The sequence below is a fragment of the Lissotriton vulgaris genome, chromosome 3_1 (assembly GCF_964263255.1).
Source record: "Lissotriton vulgaris chromosome 3_1, aLisVul1.2, whole genome shotgun sequence".
NCBI classification, from domain to species: Eukaryota; Metazoa; Chordata; class Amphibia; order Caudata; family Salamandridae; genus Lissotriton; species Lissotriton vulgaris.
The window spans coordinates 1,770,108,338-1,770,124,455 of record NC_141689.1 but is presented as its reverse complement, the minus strand read 5'-3'; the positions used below and the strand labels follow the sequence as shown (position 1 = coordinate 1,770,124,455).

At 42.7% G+C, this 16,118-nt stretch overlaps 2 protein-coding genes across 2 annotated transcripts in view; one reads left to right on the top strand and one right to left on the bottom strand.

The window, feature by feature from the left end:
* Positions 1–7,682, top strand: part of FGF2 (fibroblast growth factor 2) — a 407,026-nt gene extending 399,344 nt beyond the window's left edge. The window contains exon 3 of the mRNA XM_086962190.1: positions 7,047–7,682. Within this exon, the coding sequence (XP_086818316.1) occupies positions 7,047–7,232 (186 nt within the window). The 3' untranslated portion in view covers positions 7,233–7,682. The remainder of the gene's footprint in view (positions 1–7,046) is intronic.
* The window catches only part of NUDT6 (nudix hydrolase 6), a 144,431-nt gene continuing 135,957 nt past the window's right edge, over positions 7,645–16,118 (bottom strand). Inside the window, exons 4-5 of the mRNA XM_086962191.1 lie at positions 15,726–15,780; positions 7,645–8,351 (exon numbers count right to left, since the gene is read on the bottom strand). Coding sequence (XP_086818317.1) covers positions 7,954–8,351; positions 15,726–15,780 — 453 coding nt within the window. The 3' untranslated portion in view covers positions 7,645–7,953. The remainder of the gene's footprint in view (positions 8,352–15,725; positions 15,781–16,118) is intronic.

Genomic DNA, 16,118 nt, shown 5'->3' with positions numbered 1-16,118 from the left:
TCAAACACAGAGGTCGAATGTCAGGCTATGTCTACTGACAAATTGCTGCTTATTGTTTTGAAAGGGAGGTTTGTGTTTACTTTTCTTTCTCTTACTGCAAAGTTACAGGATTTTGTATAGTAAACTATGCAATAATCTTGCTGGATACAGTGAGTGTAAAAGCAAAGGCTGTAGGATATCATTTTTTCTAACACAACAAACTAAAAACTTTAATACAAGTAAATCAACTCTACAAATATTTCAGCCTATATCAGCAGTTAGGAAAGTACAAATAATGGCATTCCTATATAATTCGATGTGTGATCGAAGCAAACATTTTAATAGAATCAAACAAATAAATACACTTGGTGTTGCACAAATGAAATATTCACTGAAACCTGGTTTTCAATACAATATTGTTTGGGCACTATATAGTTTTAGCAGTAAAACCATATGGCTGGGCAAATCTAGTGGCCATTTCAATGCAAAATGTGGTGTCTATAAATAAGAGTGTGCCACCAGACAATGTTTAGTAATGTAGCAATATAGCACAAGTGTGCTCCAAAATGCATCACCAGCTACATGCCACACCCTTACCACTCTCCTACTGAATACATTTGCTACACTTGTTATTTGTGTGATGCTTGGATTTTTCACAATCCCTGCTTCAGTAATGTAACTATTATGGCAGCACCCTCATTGTAAAAATTGTTCTAGCACCACTGTTTAAGACAACCAATCCTGGAAGGTAGGAAGAGAAAGTAGACCGTTCGACATCATTTTGGCAAATATTTTGGTTTCTACATTGATTAGGGAGTGGGGTCTGTAGAGATCACAGCACTGAGGAGGTTTACCATGCTTAAGCAGTGTGATTGCTATAACTTCTCGAAATGTTGGTGGAGGAATGTTTTTGAGAATATTTTTATTTAGTGACTCTTCATATAACTTAAGCCCTTGCGTGGCGCTTCCGTGCTCATGACGGAACCACGTCGTCATGAGCCATGGGCGGTGTGTGCTCATGACAGCGTGGTTCAGTCATGCTGTGGCCGCTCCGCCCACGTGGCACTGATTCCCCGCCTGTGCGGCGAATTGATGAGCGGGTGATGTCATGACAGAACCACGCCGTCATGAGCACACGCCACCAGTGGCTCATGACGTGTGGTTCCGTCATGAGCACGGAAGCGCCGTGCTCACCCCCTATCCCTCCCCTCGCTGTGGCGGAATTCGCGGTGCAGGGAAGGGGTTAAGGAGGTGAGGGGCTAGAATATTGATGTATTCTTTATGACATTCAAGTGGGGACATATCACTGCCCACTGAGCAACCATCAGGCAATGCTTTTTTGAATGCTGTGCAGCATCACCAAAATGCACGGACATGACAAGCAAATAGGCCCCAAAGGCAAGACCTAATTGCTTTGGCAATGCTTGTTTATATATTCCATGAAGACCTTGAAATAAAGAACGAACAGCCAATACAGTGGATTGTGATGGACATCACATTACAACAAGACATGCAAGATTTTTCAAACTTGCAGGTATTCAACACTTGAATATGTGCATCAAATACGGAGTCTGAAATATGCAAAGTGTAACCAGACCCGCATTACTTTTCATGGCTGTGGTTATAACGCAGATATATACCTCTTCAATTGACTCTCATCCAACATTTCCTGCTACCACTCTGCAACTCTACTCTACCATTTAAAGCAGACTACTGGTGCCTGATAAAACTCTGTGACTGTTAACTTAGGAAAAACATATGAATTCATCATAAATTGGCTACTTCTTCTTCACATAACAACACTAAGGCAGAGTCTACCGATCCACCTAGAAAGACTGTCAAAACAGCCTTAATTTATGTATGCTGTGTGTGGAAAATTGGGCCACAGGTTGAGGGGGTGAAAAAGCTTCTGAAGCAACAGCCACAATCCTGGTCAGGGTGAACCACATAGGTCACTAAATTAACATGTGCTTAACCCTCTGGTAGCTTGGCACAAAAGCAGTCAGGCTTAACTTCGCGGTTATGTGTTACGTATTTATGCATAAGTATTTAGAGGAGGGGGTCCCAGTTACATAGGACAAGGATTAAAACACAAATAAAGTAGTTAATAACACAGATGATGAATCAACCACACTGTTTTATTCACAGTGGGAAAGCAAGTTGAATTTTACAAACGTTGGAACATTGAATATATAATTAAGGCAGTGCCCCAAGAAAGGGAAGAGGGGGTGGGGAAGTGTGATCGTGTGAGGATAAGGTGAAGCAGAAAAAGTAATTGGGAATAACAGTACAATCAACTAATGTGGAGCCTCTCGTTGACAAAGTTACACATTTATGTACAAAACATATGACATGTTAGTCCGTTATTGAAGTAAAGCATACTTGACAATAATCAATTAATGACACATTCGGGCGTGAAGTTGACGTGCAAAAGCATGAGGTTGTCGACGTTTCGACCCTTTGTTATACGCAGGTATTAGTACTATCCTTGCAGTAGGGTCTTCATCAGGACGTGAAACCGGGGCAAACAACCAATCAGTTAGGTGCAGAACGCCATCGACGTTCAAAGCTCAAAGGCAGTCGGCCAGTCGGACGAACCGACGTGAGAATTGAATCTATCAATTATGATGTTGACAACGTGAGAGTCAGGCTCTAGGCGGTGAATCACGGAGTAATCACAGGAGATCCGGTGTGGAATTAATCTCGCTGACTGGAAAGCTCGAGTTCGCAAGGGCGAGCCGAGCTTCCGGGTTGATATAGTTGCTATGGGGATGGAACGTATTTATGCAGCACACCCACAGTAATAAAGTGAAAACACACCACAAGAAAAATCCAACACCAATTTAGAAAAATAGGGTGAACTTTAATAAATACAATGATACAGAATGACAAAAATAGAACCAGTAGAATCAGAGAGAGCAATTTCTAACTTTTAAGTAGTATAGTGCCTAAAAGCGCCATTCGCTGTCATCTGGTCGTGATAGACTGGGGAAAAGTCACACGTTCAGACTGTCAGCGATGGAATACTGGTCAGATACAAGGTCCAGGTTAGCCCAGCTAAAAAAGTCACCTTATCAATGTCCAGCGTAAAGAGTCCAGTTTGCGGTGGAGGAGGCAGCGACGAGCAGGGAGAGCACAGATTGTCACTGTAGCGCGAGAAGCAGGCCAGGCATTGCAGACAGTCCTCACTATAGCACCAATATCTGGTAAGATGACAATTTAGTGATCAACAGGGGCTGTGGTTGCTGTATTGTGAAGTGCAGATCTTGTGTTGCCCTTCATCGCTGGCGGTCATTGTAGCGCAAAGAGTCAAGTTCACCCGATCTTCGTATTGGCGATTGTCGTGGGCGGCAGAGCCTTGGAATATACTTGCAGTCATGAAGACCCCAAAACATCAGGAATTATCCCTTTCTTGGCAGAGGAATGTACTCTGATGCCAGTCAAGGGTCCAGGACCTGGGGAGGAACCTGTTGGGGATCAGGGACTCACTCTAGCAGAGGCCAGCAGAGCTCAGGCAGGTCCAGCTGCTACAGGCCAGCTGGGCAGTTGCAGGGAGGCCTCTGCAGCTTGTTGTGTCCCTGTTGGTTAGAACAGGAGGCCAGCCAGCTAGCACTTGGAGTCACTCTGGTGGTCTCGGGTTCAAAGAGCAGGTCCAGGATTCCTTCCTCAAAAAGCAGGACATTCCTATCAAGAGCAGGAAAGCAAGACAGTCCTTCGAGCAGCAAAGTAGCGGCGCAGTCCTTCTTCTGAGTCTTCCACAGATCCATAAGTGATCTGATGAGTGATTCAAGAGGTCCAATATTTATATCTGGTGCCAGTGTTTGAAGTGGGGGGGGGGGGGGGGGGACTCCCTATACAGTCCCCACATCTGGTTCTGGAAAGTTCCTCCTTCCCCTGTCAAGGATCCAAGTAGTCTAGGGTGGCAAAAGGCTGGTGCCAAATTCATCTGTGTGTGTGCTGGAGGCAGCCCTTTGAAATTTAAGTGGAGTAGGGAACAACTCCGCCCCAACCTTTGTGGCAGAATGGCCCATCCTGCCAACATCTAGTCCCCCTTGGTCTCTAACAAGATGTTCACAGTCATGTGACCAAGAACACAGGCAGCATGCACCAAATGGTCAGGACAAGGAAAGGCTAACTTTCTAAAAGTGTCATTTTCAGAATTGTGACTAAAAATCAGACTTTACCATTGAAGAGGGTTTTAAATTACAAATAGTTTGAGTCTAAACTTCAAGTTTAATACATGTATGGTTGTTGACACACATACTGTGCATACTGCTGCCATCTAATGTTGGGCCAGGATGTGTGCAAGTTGATTTTCTTCGAAGAAGTATTATCGAGTCATGAGGTGTAGTAACTCCTCTTATTGCTGGTAACAAGCATAGGCATCAGCTCCATTGTTAGATCATTTTCTTTCCTCCATCGGTTTCAGGCATGTGTTACCTAACTCCGGATGGACATCAATGCAGTGGTCTTTTAGAGCTTTCTCGGTTTCTCTCTCTTCAATTGGTAACATTCTCTCGGGTCACCCTTTCTCACTCAACATGCGTCCACTTGATCGGTCGGGGATTGGGATGACTTCGACACCACCATGTGGGCCTTGCCCTTTGAAGCCTGCCCCATTGTTTCTCCATGGCAAGCATATCTCGTCTTTGATGGAATGGACGCCATTCTGCTACGGTCCTCGGTGTAGTACCAAATACCCCTGGGCTGATCTCCACTAGGTCTGCAACCTCTGCCTCTCTACAGAGCCTGACGAGGGCTCCTTCGACACCTGCTGCTCCTTCAGCTCGAAGAAGCTTCCTTGGTATTGTCGGCTAGATGTCTTAAAATGTTGTGGAAAAGTGGTGACGACACTCCAAACATTTGTGCCGCCAAGGACCTTGAGGCCAAGCCCAAGCCGGAACAGTGAGGTGCAGAGAAAGAGGCCTACTCGCCAGAACCCAGCGACTGGTTCCAACCTGGAAATTGAGGACTTCCACCCAGGTGGTTAGTTCTGCTTCCCTTCCTCCACGGCACAGCTCGCACTCCGAACACCTACCTTCAATAAGCCAGTAATCCAGCCTCGAAGCCCAACAGGCTTCTAGTCCAACATTGCCTCTTGGCCATGGTCGCCACCGAGCACACACTACAGATGCCATGGCCACTCCCCCTTACTCTTTGGTAGTCCATACTTCCCACAAATGGGCGCATGCACAGGACACCGGTCATGCAACAGGACTGGATAAGACAAGTCAAAAAGACTGATGCTGCTGGCAAACACAACACTACGCAATCTGTCAATCTCTGGCACATTGCTATTTCAGTTTGATTACTTTCCAGGTATTACAGGGCTCACTAGGATGAAATGGAGGAACTCCTCCTAGATGAGTGCCGCAAACGGGGCAAGAGTTAGTCTCTGAAGGCAAACTCATCTTGAATACCACATTTTCCTGTGCCCTAGATGCTGCAGACACTGCGGCTCCTGGCATTAATTCCAGGGTCCTCATCCGAAGGCATGCCTGGCTCCGTGTCTCTGGCTTCAAGTCAGACGTTCAATAGCATCTCCTCAATCTGTTCTTTAAGTGGGTGCACCACTTCTAGCTGCAGGTTAATCAGATGCTGGAGAAATTAAAGAAGAACACTGAGACCACCAAGGCCATGTGCACCCTCCAAACACCCTCCCTTGTTGGTCCTTTCAGCATCCAGCCAACCAAGGTGGCTCCATAGCCTCTTCCTCAGATGCTTGCATCTCTTTCCAACATCAGCAGCCTCAACAACCCTCCAGAATGTGTTAATTCCAAGGCTCATACAAAGGCAACAACTCCGAAGGTAGAGGTAACGGAAATTCCCCCAAAGGAACTGCCTCTGCCAAGCAAAGACTTGCTCCTCCTTCCCCGTGACCAAACAACACCTTTTTGGGGTCGATTCCAAGGGTTCATCCCCGATGGCAGGCTTCTGGAAGAGGTAGACACTTCTACTCAAGGGCACCAAAGAGCCAGTACCATCACAGCTTCAAGGGGTAAACTCTGTCTGCTTTCTCATACCAAAGAAAAATGTGTCCCTCCAGCCTACCCTAGACCTCAGTCTCCTCAACGAATAAATCCTATCAGAACATTTCCACATTGTCACTCTACAGGATGTCATAACTCTACTATAACAAGGCGACTTTATTACTGCCCTCGATCTCAAAGATGCCTACTTCCACATCCCAATTAGCTCAAAATCATTACCTCCGGTATGTGGTAAGTGACAAACATCAGTTCAAGGTTTTGCTTTTCAGGGTCATCACCTCCTCTAAAGTGGTTACAAAATGTTTAACAGTGGTGGTACCCCTCAAGCACACGGGCATCCATGTGTTCCCTTACCTGGATGGCTGGCTGATCAAGAGCACAACTCACCAGCAGTGCCTCTCACACACGCAAGCTACCATAAATGTCAGAGAAAGAGGTTGGATAGAAGAAAAACAAGGGGAGGAAGGAAGCAGGACTAACCTTAACATTTTTACATGGGCTGCTTTTCATTCCCCATCCAGCCCTGTTCTGAGCTGACATAATTTGTTTAGCAAGAATGGACCAGTGAGATAAGCATGTGATCCGAAATCCTCCTTCTTCTTCCTCCTACTCTAATGGGACTTTAAGAACCATATTCCTTGCCTGTGTGTTTGTGACATTACTGCAACTACACAAGTGAAAAACAAGCATGCATTAGGTTTTTACATAACTACTATTTCACTTCACAGCATCTTATTTTTGCAAATGATGATTTATTTCTGGAGTTCAAGTGGTGTGTCTCAATGTATCTTTTAGTTTATTTCCTTACGATCTGTTTTACAGTTAAGATTGACCATTTCAGCAACAATCCAGTTTTTTACACCTCTGTTATTATTTGTATCTTATGTTTGCCCAGCTTCCGTGGACGACTGATTAGCCACTGGCAATCTCTACTTCTGTTAGGATTTCATAGGTTTGATCTACGGAAACACAGTTTAGCATCTTATAGCACTCCTGGTTTATACTCACAAAGAGATGTTTTTTTGTGCTACAGATGCTGTATCCAAGAGTGCTAACCTAATTTTATTTTCTTTGCAGAAATGGATAACCGATGAATGCTTCTTTTTCGAGCGACTAGAGTCCAACAACTATAACACGTACCGATCACGGAAATATTCAGATTGGTATGTGGCGCTGAAACGAACTGGACAATACAAAAATGGATCAAAAACCGGAGCAGGACAGAAAGCAATCCTTTTTCTACCCATGTCGGCCAAGAGCTGATTTTAATGGCCCATTTTTACCTATTAAAATAGTGTAGGGAAGATTTTCCTGAAGTTGAAACAACGATCAAATATATATACCCTCACTATTTGTTATTGAAGGCCCATTTTTACCTTTAAATATAGTGTAATGAAGATTTTCCTGAAGTAGAAACAACGATCAAATATATATACCCTCACTATATGTTATTGAAATTCATTCTACCTGCCCGACAATACATTTCGGACGATTCAACAAAATGTTCACTTTAACTGAGATCCACATGTTTTTCACTTTGGTATGCGGAACAATGATTTCTGTCCTGCATTAATTAGTTTCATGGTACTTATAAATTTTAGGGTTGTGCATAAATACAAGAATACATACATACGGAAATGCCAACATTTAAGAGAAGAAGCTTACAATAGTGTAGTTCCTGCCACAATTTATGTAAGTGATAATTCAGGGGTTAAAAAAGCAAAAAATAAAAAAGTTATAAGTGTTAGGCAAATATTCAATGAGTAGTCATACAAGTCCCATGAAAGATGTGGAAAGGAAATTGAATTAACAAGAAAATGGACAGGTCTTCATGAGCATTGTAGCTCTGGCTGGATTCATGTTTTTTGTATTTCAAATTAGTCTAGTGAAAGGCCATTAGCTGCCTTCTGTTTGCGGATATTGGAAATCTAGAGTAAAAATGAGGCACTTGTTTCAACCGATTAATAAATAATAAAGATGAAGTTCACTTTGATTCAGAAGAGTTTCCCAAATTGTCTGGCAGTTCCCTGTGATAGAGTTTGTAAACCATGCCTGAGTAAACTGCTGGATACTCTTTCATCGTTAGATCAATCTTATCGAACCCTTGTCTATACCCGTACAGCAGCAACTTAGCGACTCTGCTGGTGATTGGAGTGGTATGGGTAGTTGTGGCAAGTTTGACAAGGTCCATCCATTCGCACTTGAGGCATTCACGTGAGCAGAAGTTAATGCGATACGACAGAGGTGCCAGCCGACAGATGATGTACATATCAGACTTCCCAAAGGCTCCTGGGTGATTGTGCTGCTGCCTTACACTCAAGATGGACTTAAACTCCGACGTTATGCCAGTCTCCTCAAGCACTTCCCTGACTGCTGTGTCTCCTAAAAGGAAATGAACATATATGAAAACATTATTTCACGCCATAAAGATAGACCCTTTCACGATGAATATATTACCGCCGAAGTTCAATGTAGGTCAAAGCTACAAAACTGAAGTGGACATTTGTGTTTTATGTTCTTCTGAGCATGATCATTTTTGAAGGTTTTGCTGGCTAGATTCTTGAAACAGTAAGTCTGCTGTTGCTTCATTCAAAACAGACATTTCTATGTATTTATAACAAATCAAGGTTTGTGATGTTAAAGGAGTCATGAAGTGACTGATGTCACAGTACGTCTCAAAACCCCAGCTGCTATCATAAAAAAAGCAAATGTTCTAGACTGCTGGCAAGGAGAACTGCTTTTCTCTACACTGGATGGCCTGCTTAAACTGTAGGTCTTCCCTGGTGCTCAAATCAAGAAAAGAGCTTGGTCTGGATGTTCGGTACAAAAATGCTTGTATAGCTTTTATCACACCTTTGCATTAACCTCTGTGCACATTCACATATCATTCTACGTGTCTTTTTCTTTAGCATCAACACAAATAGTCATACTTTGGTGAATAACCTGAGATTGTTAGACTACTGGCATGAAGGAATTTAGTACGCGCAGTGGTGGAGGTTGTACACCTAGTCACTGTGTAGAAAGACCTACAGTGCACGCTGCTGGCAACCTTACTGTGACTAAAGCTTTATGAGCCAGCCGGTAACAGTTTTCCTCTACATGCAGATCACCATTTCTGTTTTAGAAACAAGCAGTAATGTTTTCTCACTTTAAAAAGAAACACGACTTTATGTTTTCAAATGTGTTAATGATACAAAGTAAATGCTTCCACAAATTTTCATAATTGATGGCGCCTAATTTTATAAGCAGACTCCAAATACAATATTGCATGGACTCTACCTTTGTCACTGCTTGCTACTCCACAGTTGCACCCTTAGGGGCCGATTATGATGGCGGACGGACCTGAGTCCGTCCGCCACCATAGAATAGGAGGGAACCTCAGCATGGCCGGCGGAGTTCCCTCCTGTGCAATTAGGATGTGACCGCCACCCTGGCGGTCACATCCTCTATTTTTACCATTGCGGCGGGTGCGGCTTCAAGCTGCATCCGCCGCAATGGTAAAAATGCATACTTTGCATTTGAATGCAGAAAGCGGCAGGCACCGTGCGGTGCCTGCCGATTTCTGCATACAAATGCAGGGGGGTACCATAGGTACCCTACATGTGCATCCCCCACACCCCCTTCACCCAGGGGGCCCGCAACGGGCCCCCGCAGTGAAGTTACACATGCTTTTCCACAGCGGAAAACCTGCTGTGGAAAAGCATTTTTAACAGCCCATCCTAATATGGCTGACGGTGTCTGAGAGACACCGTCACCATATTAGAGCTTTTCCGCTGTGGTTGTAAGCCAACCGCGGCGGAAAAGCTGCGGACGGAAACCAGAACCCACCAGCCATCCTAATGTGGTGGTGGGTCTTTGGTGGGTCCGCTGCGGTTTTTCCGCATCCTCCGGGCCGGCGGTGGCATCCGCCGGCCCGGAGGATGCGGAAAAACCGCAATCGTAATAGACCCCTTAATGAGTAGTAATTCCGATGTGAGGTGCAACACCCCAACACAACCTGCTACAAAATAGGAGTAGAAGCAACAGACATACCAATATCTTAGTTAGTGAACGAAATAAAATTAGAAAGATAATAAAGACAAATGCCAATGGCAGTGATTTTAATTGTATACCTTACAATTTGCAATCCTGTTTCATTCAGCAAGGTATTACATCTTGGAATCAGATGCAGTGTTGCATTTGCAATGATTCCAGGTTCCCAAGTAGGGGTTACTACTTTACAATATATATTTTACTAGAGTAGGCAACAGTATGAATTAATGGCCTATTTACTTACCAGCATTAATCTTCATTACTCCTTAACACAATGAAGCAGTCACCCTGAATCACTAAGATCCCGAAAGAAAATCTCTTCTTCCTATACTCTGTAGTGCCAGTCTTTCCACTTGTTCTAAGCCACCTTTCCATAAATTCACATCTGTGGAGCACCAATATTGTGTAATCACAAGCATGAGAAACAAGAATCTGGGGGGACGGTAGGACTTAGGAAAACCTGTACTTGAAGTAATGCAGTTATTAGTAATTGATTGGGCCCAACCCCCTTGTAAAACTTCCTTGTTCCAGTCTTTACACCATTGGAATGAAACAAGTTTAAGCCAAGTCTTCACATGCGATAATACCATACTGAACATGAAATAGGATACCTACACCAGAGTATTGCTACAAATAGATTTAACAGCTATATTACAATTAGACCTCACACTGAACTTCCTTGACAAAGGACCTAGTTTCCCAGGAGGGAAACTACAACTAACAATGCTCTGTTGCTCTGGGAGAACCAGCCAAGCTTCATAAAAGAGGAACCCTTTCCACTCTGCCTAGGATGATCATCCTATGGCAGATGGTTTGAGAGGAACAACTAAGTAATTTAATTTAACAACAAACAATGAATATACTTTTATGGAAGGGAGACGTCATAAGGCTCTCATGACACAGAGTGTGCAGGGCCTTCCCAATCTTCGTCTTTTATTAACCCCTTCGATGCTGGTGATGGAACCATTACGTCATCAGTCACGGTTACGACCGCACCCAGTTAAGGAATGTCCAGCACACTGAGGAAATCGGGGACGCACGGAAGGTGTTAATGGTAAGAAAGGGGGAAGCCAATTTTCTTGATGCCAATCTATAAACAAACCTCCATCCCAGAAAAAAGATCACACTCGCCTCTACGATTTATGTATGGCTCAGACATCATCAGAACAACCCCTGTTCATCTCCTTTCAACCACCTATTGAGTAATGGTCACAAAGAAGGCCTTTGAAACACAAAGGTCTGCACAACTGAAAGCTGCAAAGCAAAGAATACGCCAGTTATCCACAGTAGAAAGCAAACCCCAAGAAGCTCTCTAGCCCTTAGCTGATGCCCGTTCACACTTTAGAGAAGAACCCCAAAGGAATCCTACCCTCAGGCAACTGAAAATGAGAAACAGGGACTACCCCTTCAGGAAACGCTCTGTGTCAACATGAAGGTAACCAGTCAAAGAAGAGGGTTTCTTGAGGACTGAAGTTCATTTGACAACAGGTAAAAAGGTAGAAAGTGTTGTGACACAGAAGTGCGGTTACCGGGAAGGAGGCATAGAACTAGTAGAAAGACTAACGCTATCTCATGGAGAAGAGAGGCTTTTTTTCAAAAGTAGGCTTTTGCATGTCCCAGCAGATCACCTCACAGTGTAAAGACACAAGGTAATGACTAACAAATCCTGTCATAAATTGAAAGCTCAAAACATGTCATTATGGCATGAGAGATGGGTGTGGAATTTTAGATTAATTCAAAATAAAAGAACATGTTTGGCAGAGCACGTCACTCTAGATCTAAGCATTATATAACGAACCAGACAATGACATTTTGCAAAGATAAATAGTGAAGTGCTGACTTGTGATGTAACAGATAGCATCTTATCAAGATCTGAGTCATCATTTCATGTTTTTGAATTAACCCATTAAGGCAGAGGCTCACAATGGTAGCCAGAAGCAGAATCCACAGTGAAGGACATGGAGCATGGAATGAAGAGGTAGGCATTAGTGCAGGATATGGGCTGAAATGAGGCCAGGTACCAACGCAACTGGAAGGGCTAGATACAGGGCAGCAATTGATGCCACTACTGGGCCGATACATAAGCGGGTTTGGGAATTCTGGAGAGCAAATATATAAAGAAAAAGGCCATAGCAGCTCTCTTCATAAAGTTTCCGAACATATGAAGAATGGCAAAACCTACCACTAAGTGGTAGTCCACTAGGTGGTGGTGTGAAAAACCATGAAGTGAGTATTCGGAGACAAAGACAATGGGCACAGCTGAGGAGGATTGGGCATATGCAGCAAGAGCGCCCATGGGGTATCGGAAAGCCATTACTAGTAGCCTGATGATAGTGAAGAAAGTACAAGCAGATTAAAATGCAAAGAATCCTTGGAAAGAGTATTATTCCATTCTAATACACAATGCGACCTAACATCCGTGGCTGAATGAGAAAGGTCTTGAAAATCACTGAGTAGAGTAGGGAGGCAGGAAAATGAGAATCCTCCACTTTCAAATACGCCACTCCAGAGTACCCCAGCCCCAGAAACCGAGGACCACAGCAGTCCTCCCTCTTTCTGCTCTCTCAGTCTCCTTTGTCCACACCCTCAACAAATCCTTTATTTAACCTACCAGTCAGTTCAGGAACTGAGACTCGCTTCACAAACTAGGCATGCTCTGATGCAATTTGATTTGTGAACTACATGTTCTAGCTTGCAAATCCCAGGTCCTCCATTTTGCTTTGAAGATATTTTTTACTCTTCTAAAGTTTCTTCTTGACACCCCCACCACCCGACTCACGGACTGTGTTCCGCTTCACACACTTTGTTTCCTGCAATATACGTTTGCGAGCTGAAAAAACATAACGTTTCCCATCCAATCAGCTTCTTGCAGGATGTGAACTAGTTCAGATGCGCCACCTGCTGAGTCTCTCTGCCAATCCGATCCCAACGCATGGAGCCCATAATGGCACCCAGAAGAACACTAAGGCTTCACTTAGATATAACCACATATTTTAACTTTCACAAAAACTAATGAGCCGATTTACACCATGCCACATGATCCATTTATTTCAGTCCAAACTCAAGCTCTATCCTCATATCTTGGTGCAAATCTGAATATTAGTTTATACTGCAGTGGAGACCAAATATTCCAGTGGTAAGTTCATGAAATTTTATAGTGAAACGTATGTACATAAGTACTGTTTCATGTAGATAAATCAAACAGGACCAAAATTATCAGAGATGAAATTTAGATTTTCCCTATTGACTAATCAACTCAGTCAGAACAACTGTAAATTTCACTGACTCTTCAACATATAAACTATACAGAGTTGTGGTAATGACCCTGTAGGTATTGTTGAATTGAACTTTGTATTGGCAAAAAACATTTGATAATAATGTTGGCCTTGGTGGTGAATCTATAGAAAGCCATGCAAAAATGTGCACATGCTCATAGTTTTGTGCAGATTGATTAATGACGAATTTCATGGAAGTGTCCCAAAAACGGAATTTATAATACATACACATTTCCATAGGGATATGTGCATGCTCCATGTATTAAAAAATCAATGGTCTTTGGCTCTATGTGACAACTTTGCATGAGAGTTTCCAAAAACTCGGCCTACCTAGGCCTACCTAGGTTTGACCTTCCAAATGTACATACATGCAGGTTGGTCGAGAGGGAAGAGAAGGCAACTACGTGGTCACTTAAAAGTTGGATTTTCAATGAATTACAACACAAAAGTCTTGGCAAGCAAACAACCAAAAACTGCTGCCTAAAGGCCATTTCCTTTGGTCTCACAACGTGGTCGAAAGTGCCCATCCTGCACTCAAACTCAGCTGAGCATGCCTAAAGGCCATGCCTCGGGCATGACCTTAGGGTGCGGCTGTATGGAGATTTCGGGGCAAAACTGTGTACCAAAAGGAAATCACATCAGCATACACACAAGCACCTGTATGGTATACTGCCTCACTGTGCCAACTATAAAATATTGTACAGAAGCCATAATAAATCATGCTATTAAGGCTTCCATCTCTGCTCTGCTATAGTGCTCTTCCAAAGCGTAACCTCGCAGATCTGCCCTGACTGCATAGAGTGTTCCAAACAGGTTCTCAACCTGTAGGATCTCCCCTAACATTGGCAATTTGTCTGGCTGAGAAACCAGCATTACTCATTCAGCAAACCTATTGATCGCATGAGGGGACCCATTTGACAGTAGCTGTGCATCAAGACTAATATTCATGCTGAAGTAAAACGTAATTAGATACATCTTGAAGTCATTACAAAAATCAGTAGATAGGACAAAATTCTCGCTCTTACCCTTTCTCCTCGTGGACAGCATCTTACTTCATTGTAGGTTTCAGGGATCATGCAAGGGATCTCAGTATCATGTTAACAATGCAGTTAACAATGTTCATAAAACACCAGTATATTAAGGGTGGTGTTCACCTGTGGCAGTACTATTTGCCTTCTCTTGCATGGTTTTTGATGGCTTGGTGTAAGTGGTTGATTACCCGGATGCAATGGGAATGGGACGTACATCCTCAGCTATAAAATCCCTCTTAATAGCCTATAATACACTTTCGATAAGCTAGTCATAAAACTTTAGTGTTGACAGGTCCATAGCCAGTGGAGCAGCAGCCCAGTAAGCATCACTTCATTGTTGGTGTTATGGTCCGGGCACTCTTCTGTTTAACCCTGTTCCAGAATGTTATCATATGTAGGAGTTACAGTCACATAATGTTCCTGATTCTAAATGTATACAATCACTGATTTGGGTATGAGCTGGCCTCCAGTGGAAATCTATTGTCTTATGTGTAGTTCTGGGGGGCATGAATTCCTGCTGTATGGTGTCCAATGCCTCAACTACAGTGCATGGCTGCTACTCTAATAGTAACAGCATGCGGTCTGTTTTTGCCCTGATCTGATACGGACAGTCCTTGCAACCTTGGTTATTCCATGACTAGTTACAACAATTTTCTTGTTCTGTGGAATATTTCATTGTGAAACTATCCCCAGCCTTTTTAAATGTCAATTATCAAGCTTTCTGAGTATCTGGGAAGCTTTTGTGCACATTTATTGCAAAAACACTGGCATTGGACAATCACCGATTTCAAAATAGATGTAATGCGTAACAGGGAAAAAGGTCATTATCAAATCTCCTCAGCAGCTGTAAGCAGATCATTAGTAAAATGTTAAGGAAACTGAACATTTCACTTATCACTTAGTTTGTTAATAAACTGAATTTATGTAATTCACCGTAGAAAGAACTGAATGAATTAGTGTTGTGCAAGTCAGGTGAACCCTCATTTATTTATTTCGATTCAATTTATTTCAATTTATTTCAATGTATTTCGTAGAGTCAGTAAAGTCTTATTAATAGGCCTGCAAATGCAATGTTACTCAGCATGTTTTCAGTATTAACAATACACAGTTTTCAAATTTGTTTTACTGCAATGCATCTCATTGGAACCCACTTTTGGGTTTCAGCAATTAGTCATGACATGCCGAGCTGTTTATAATAATAATGGTTATGAGGAGAAAAACAAGTTCAAAGTGAGTGCAACATGTGCTTGATAGGGTCCTCAAACTGCACAAATAAATACACCGTTGCCTTTTCAAATAATGTATTGCTAAATTTTGAATTTACAGTGTTTGTATATATGTGTATGTGTGTAACCATGATAACTCTACTAAAAACACATTTTGATATTGGCATGAAACAATGATATGGAAATATTTACCAATGTCTTCACTGTGGTCCGACAGTCCACCTGGAAATTTCCATGCGTTTGTTGTCTGCACAGTAGAACATGTACACAAATTAGTGTTCCATTTGTAATTAGATTAATAACATTTAGTACTATAAAAAAACTGACAAAAGACAAAAAATGATCAAATGAACTATCAGTAACACTGTTATTTTCACTTGATCCATCACAACATGGCTCAACCTTGTTAAGTGTCCTATTTCTTATACCCATTATTACCAGAAATTAAACTGATCCTTGAAGCATCGCTCAATCCTGAATAAGTGAGACTGCCCACATTTCTGAGAATGGTGTCCTAGAGGTAGATATAACAAAATCTAAATCTACAAGTCACATGCCTTAAATTGGACAATTGTGTGGATATTT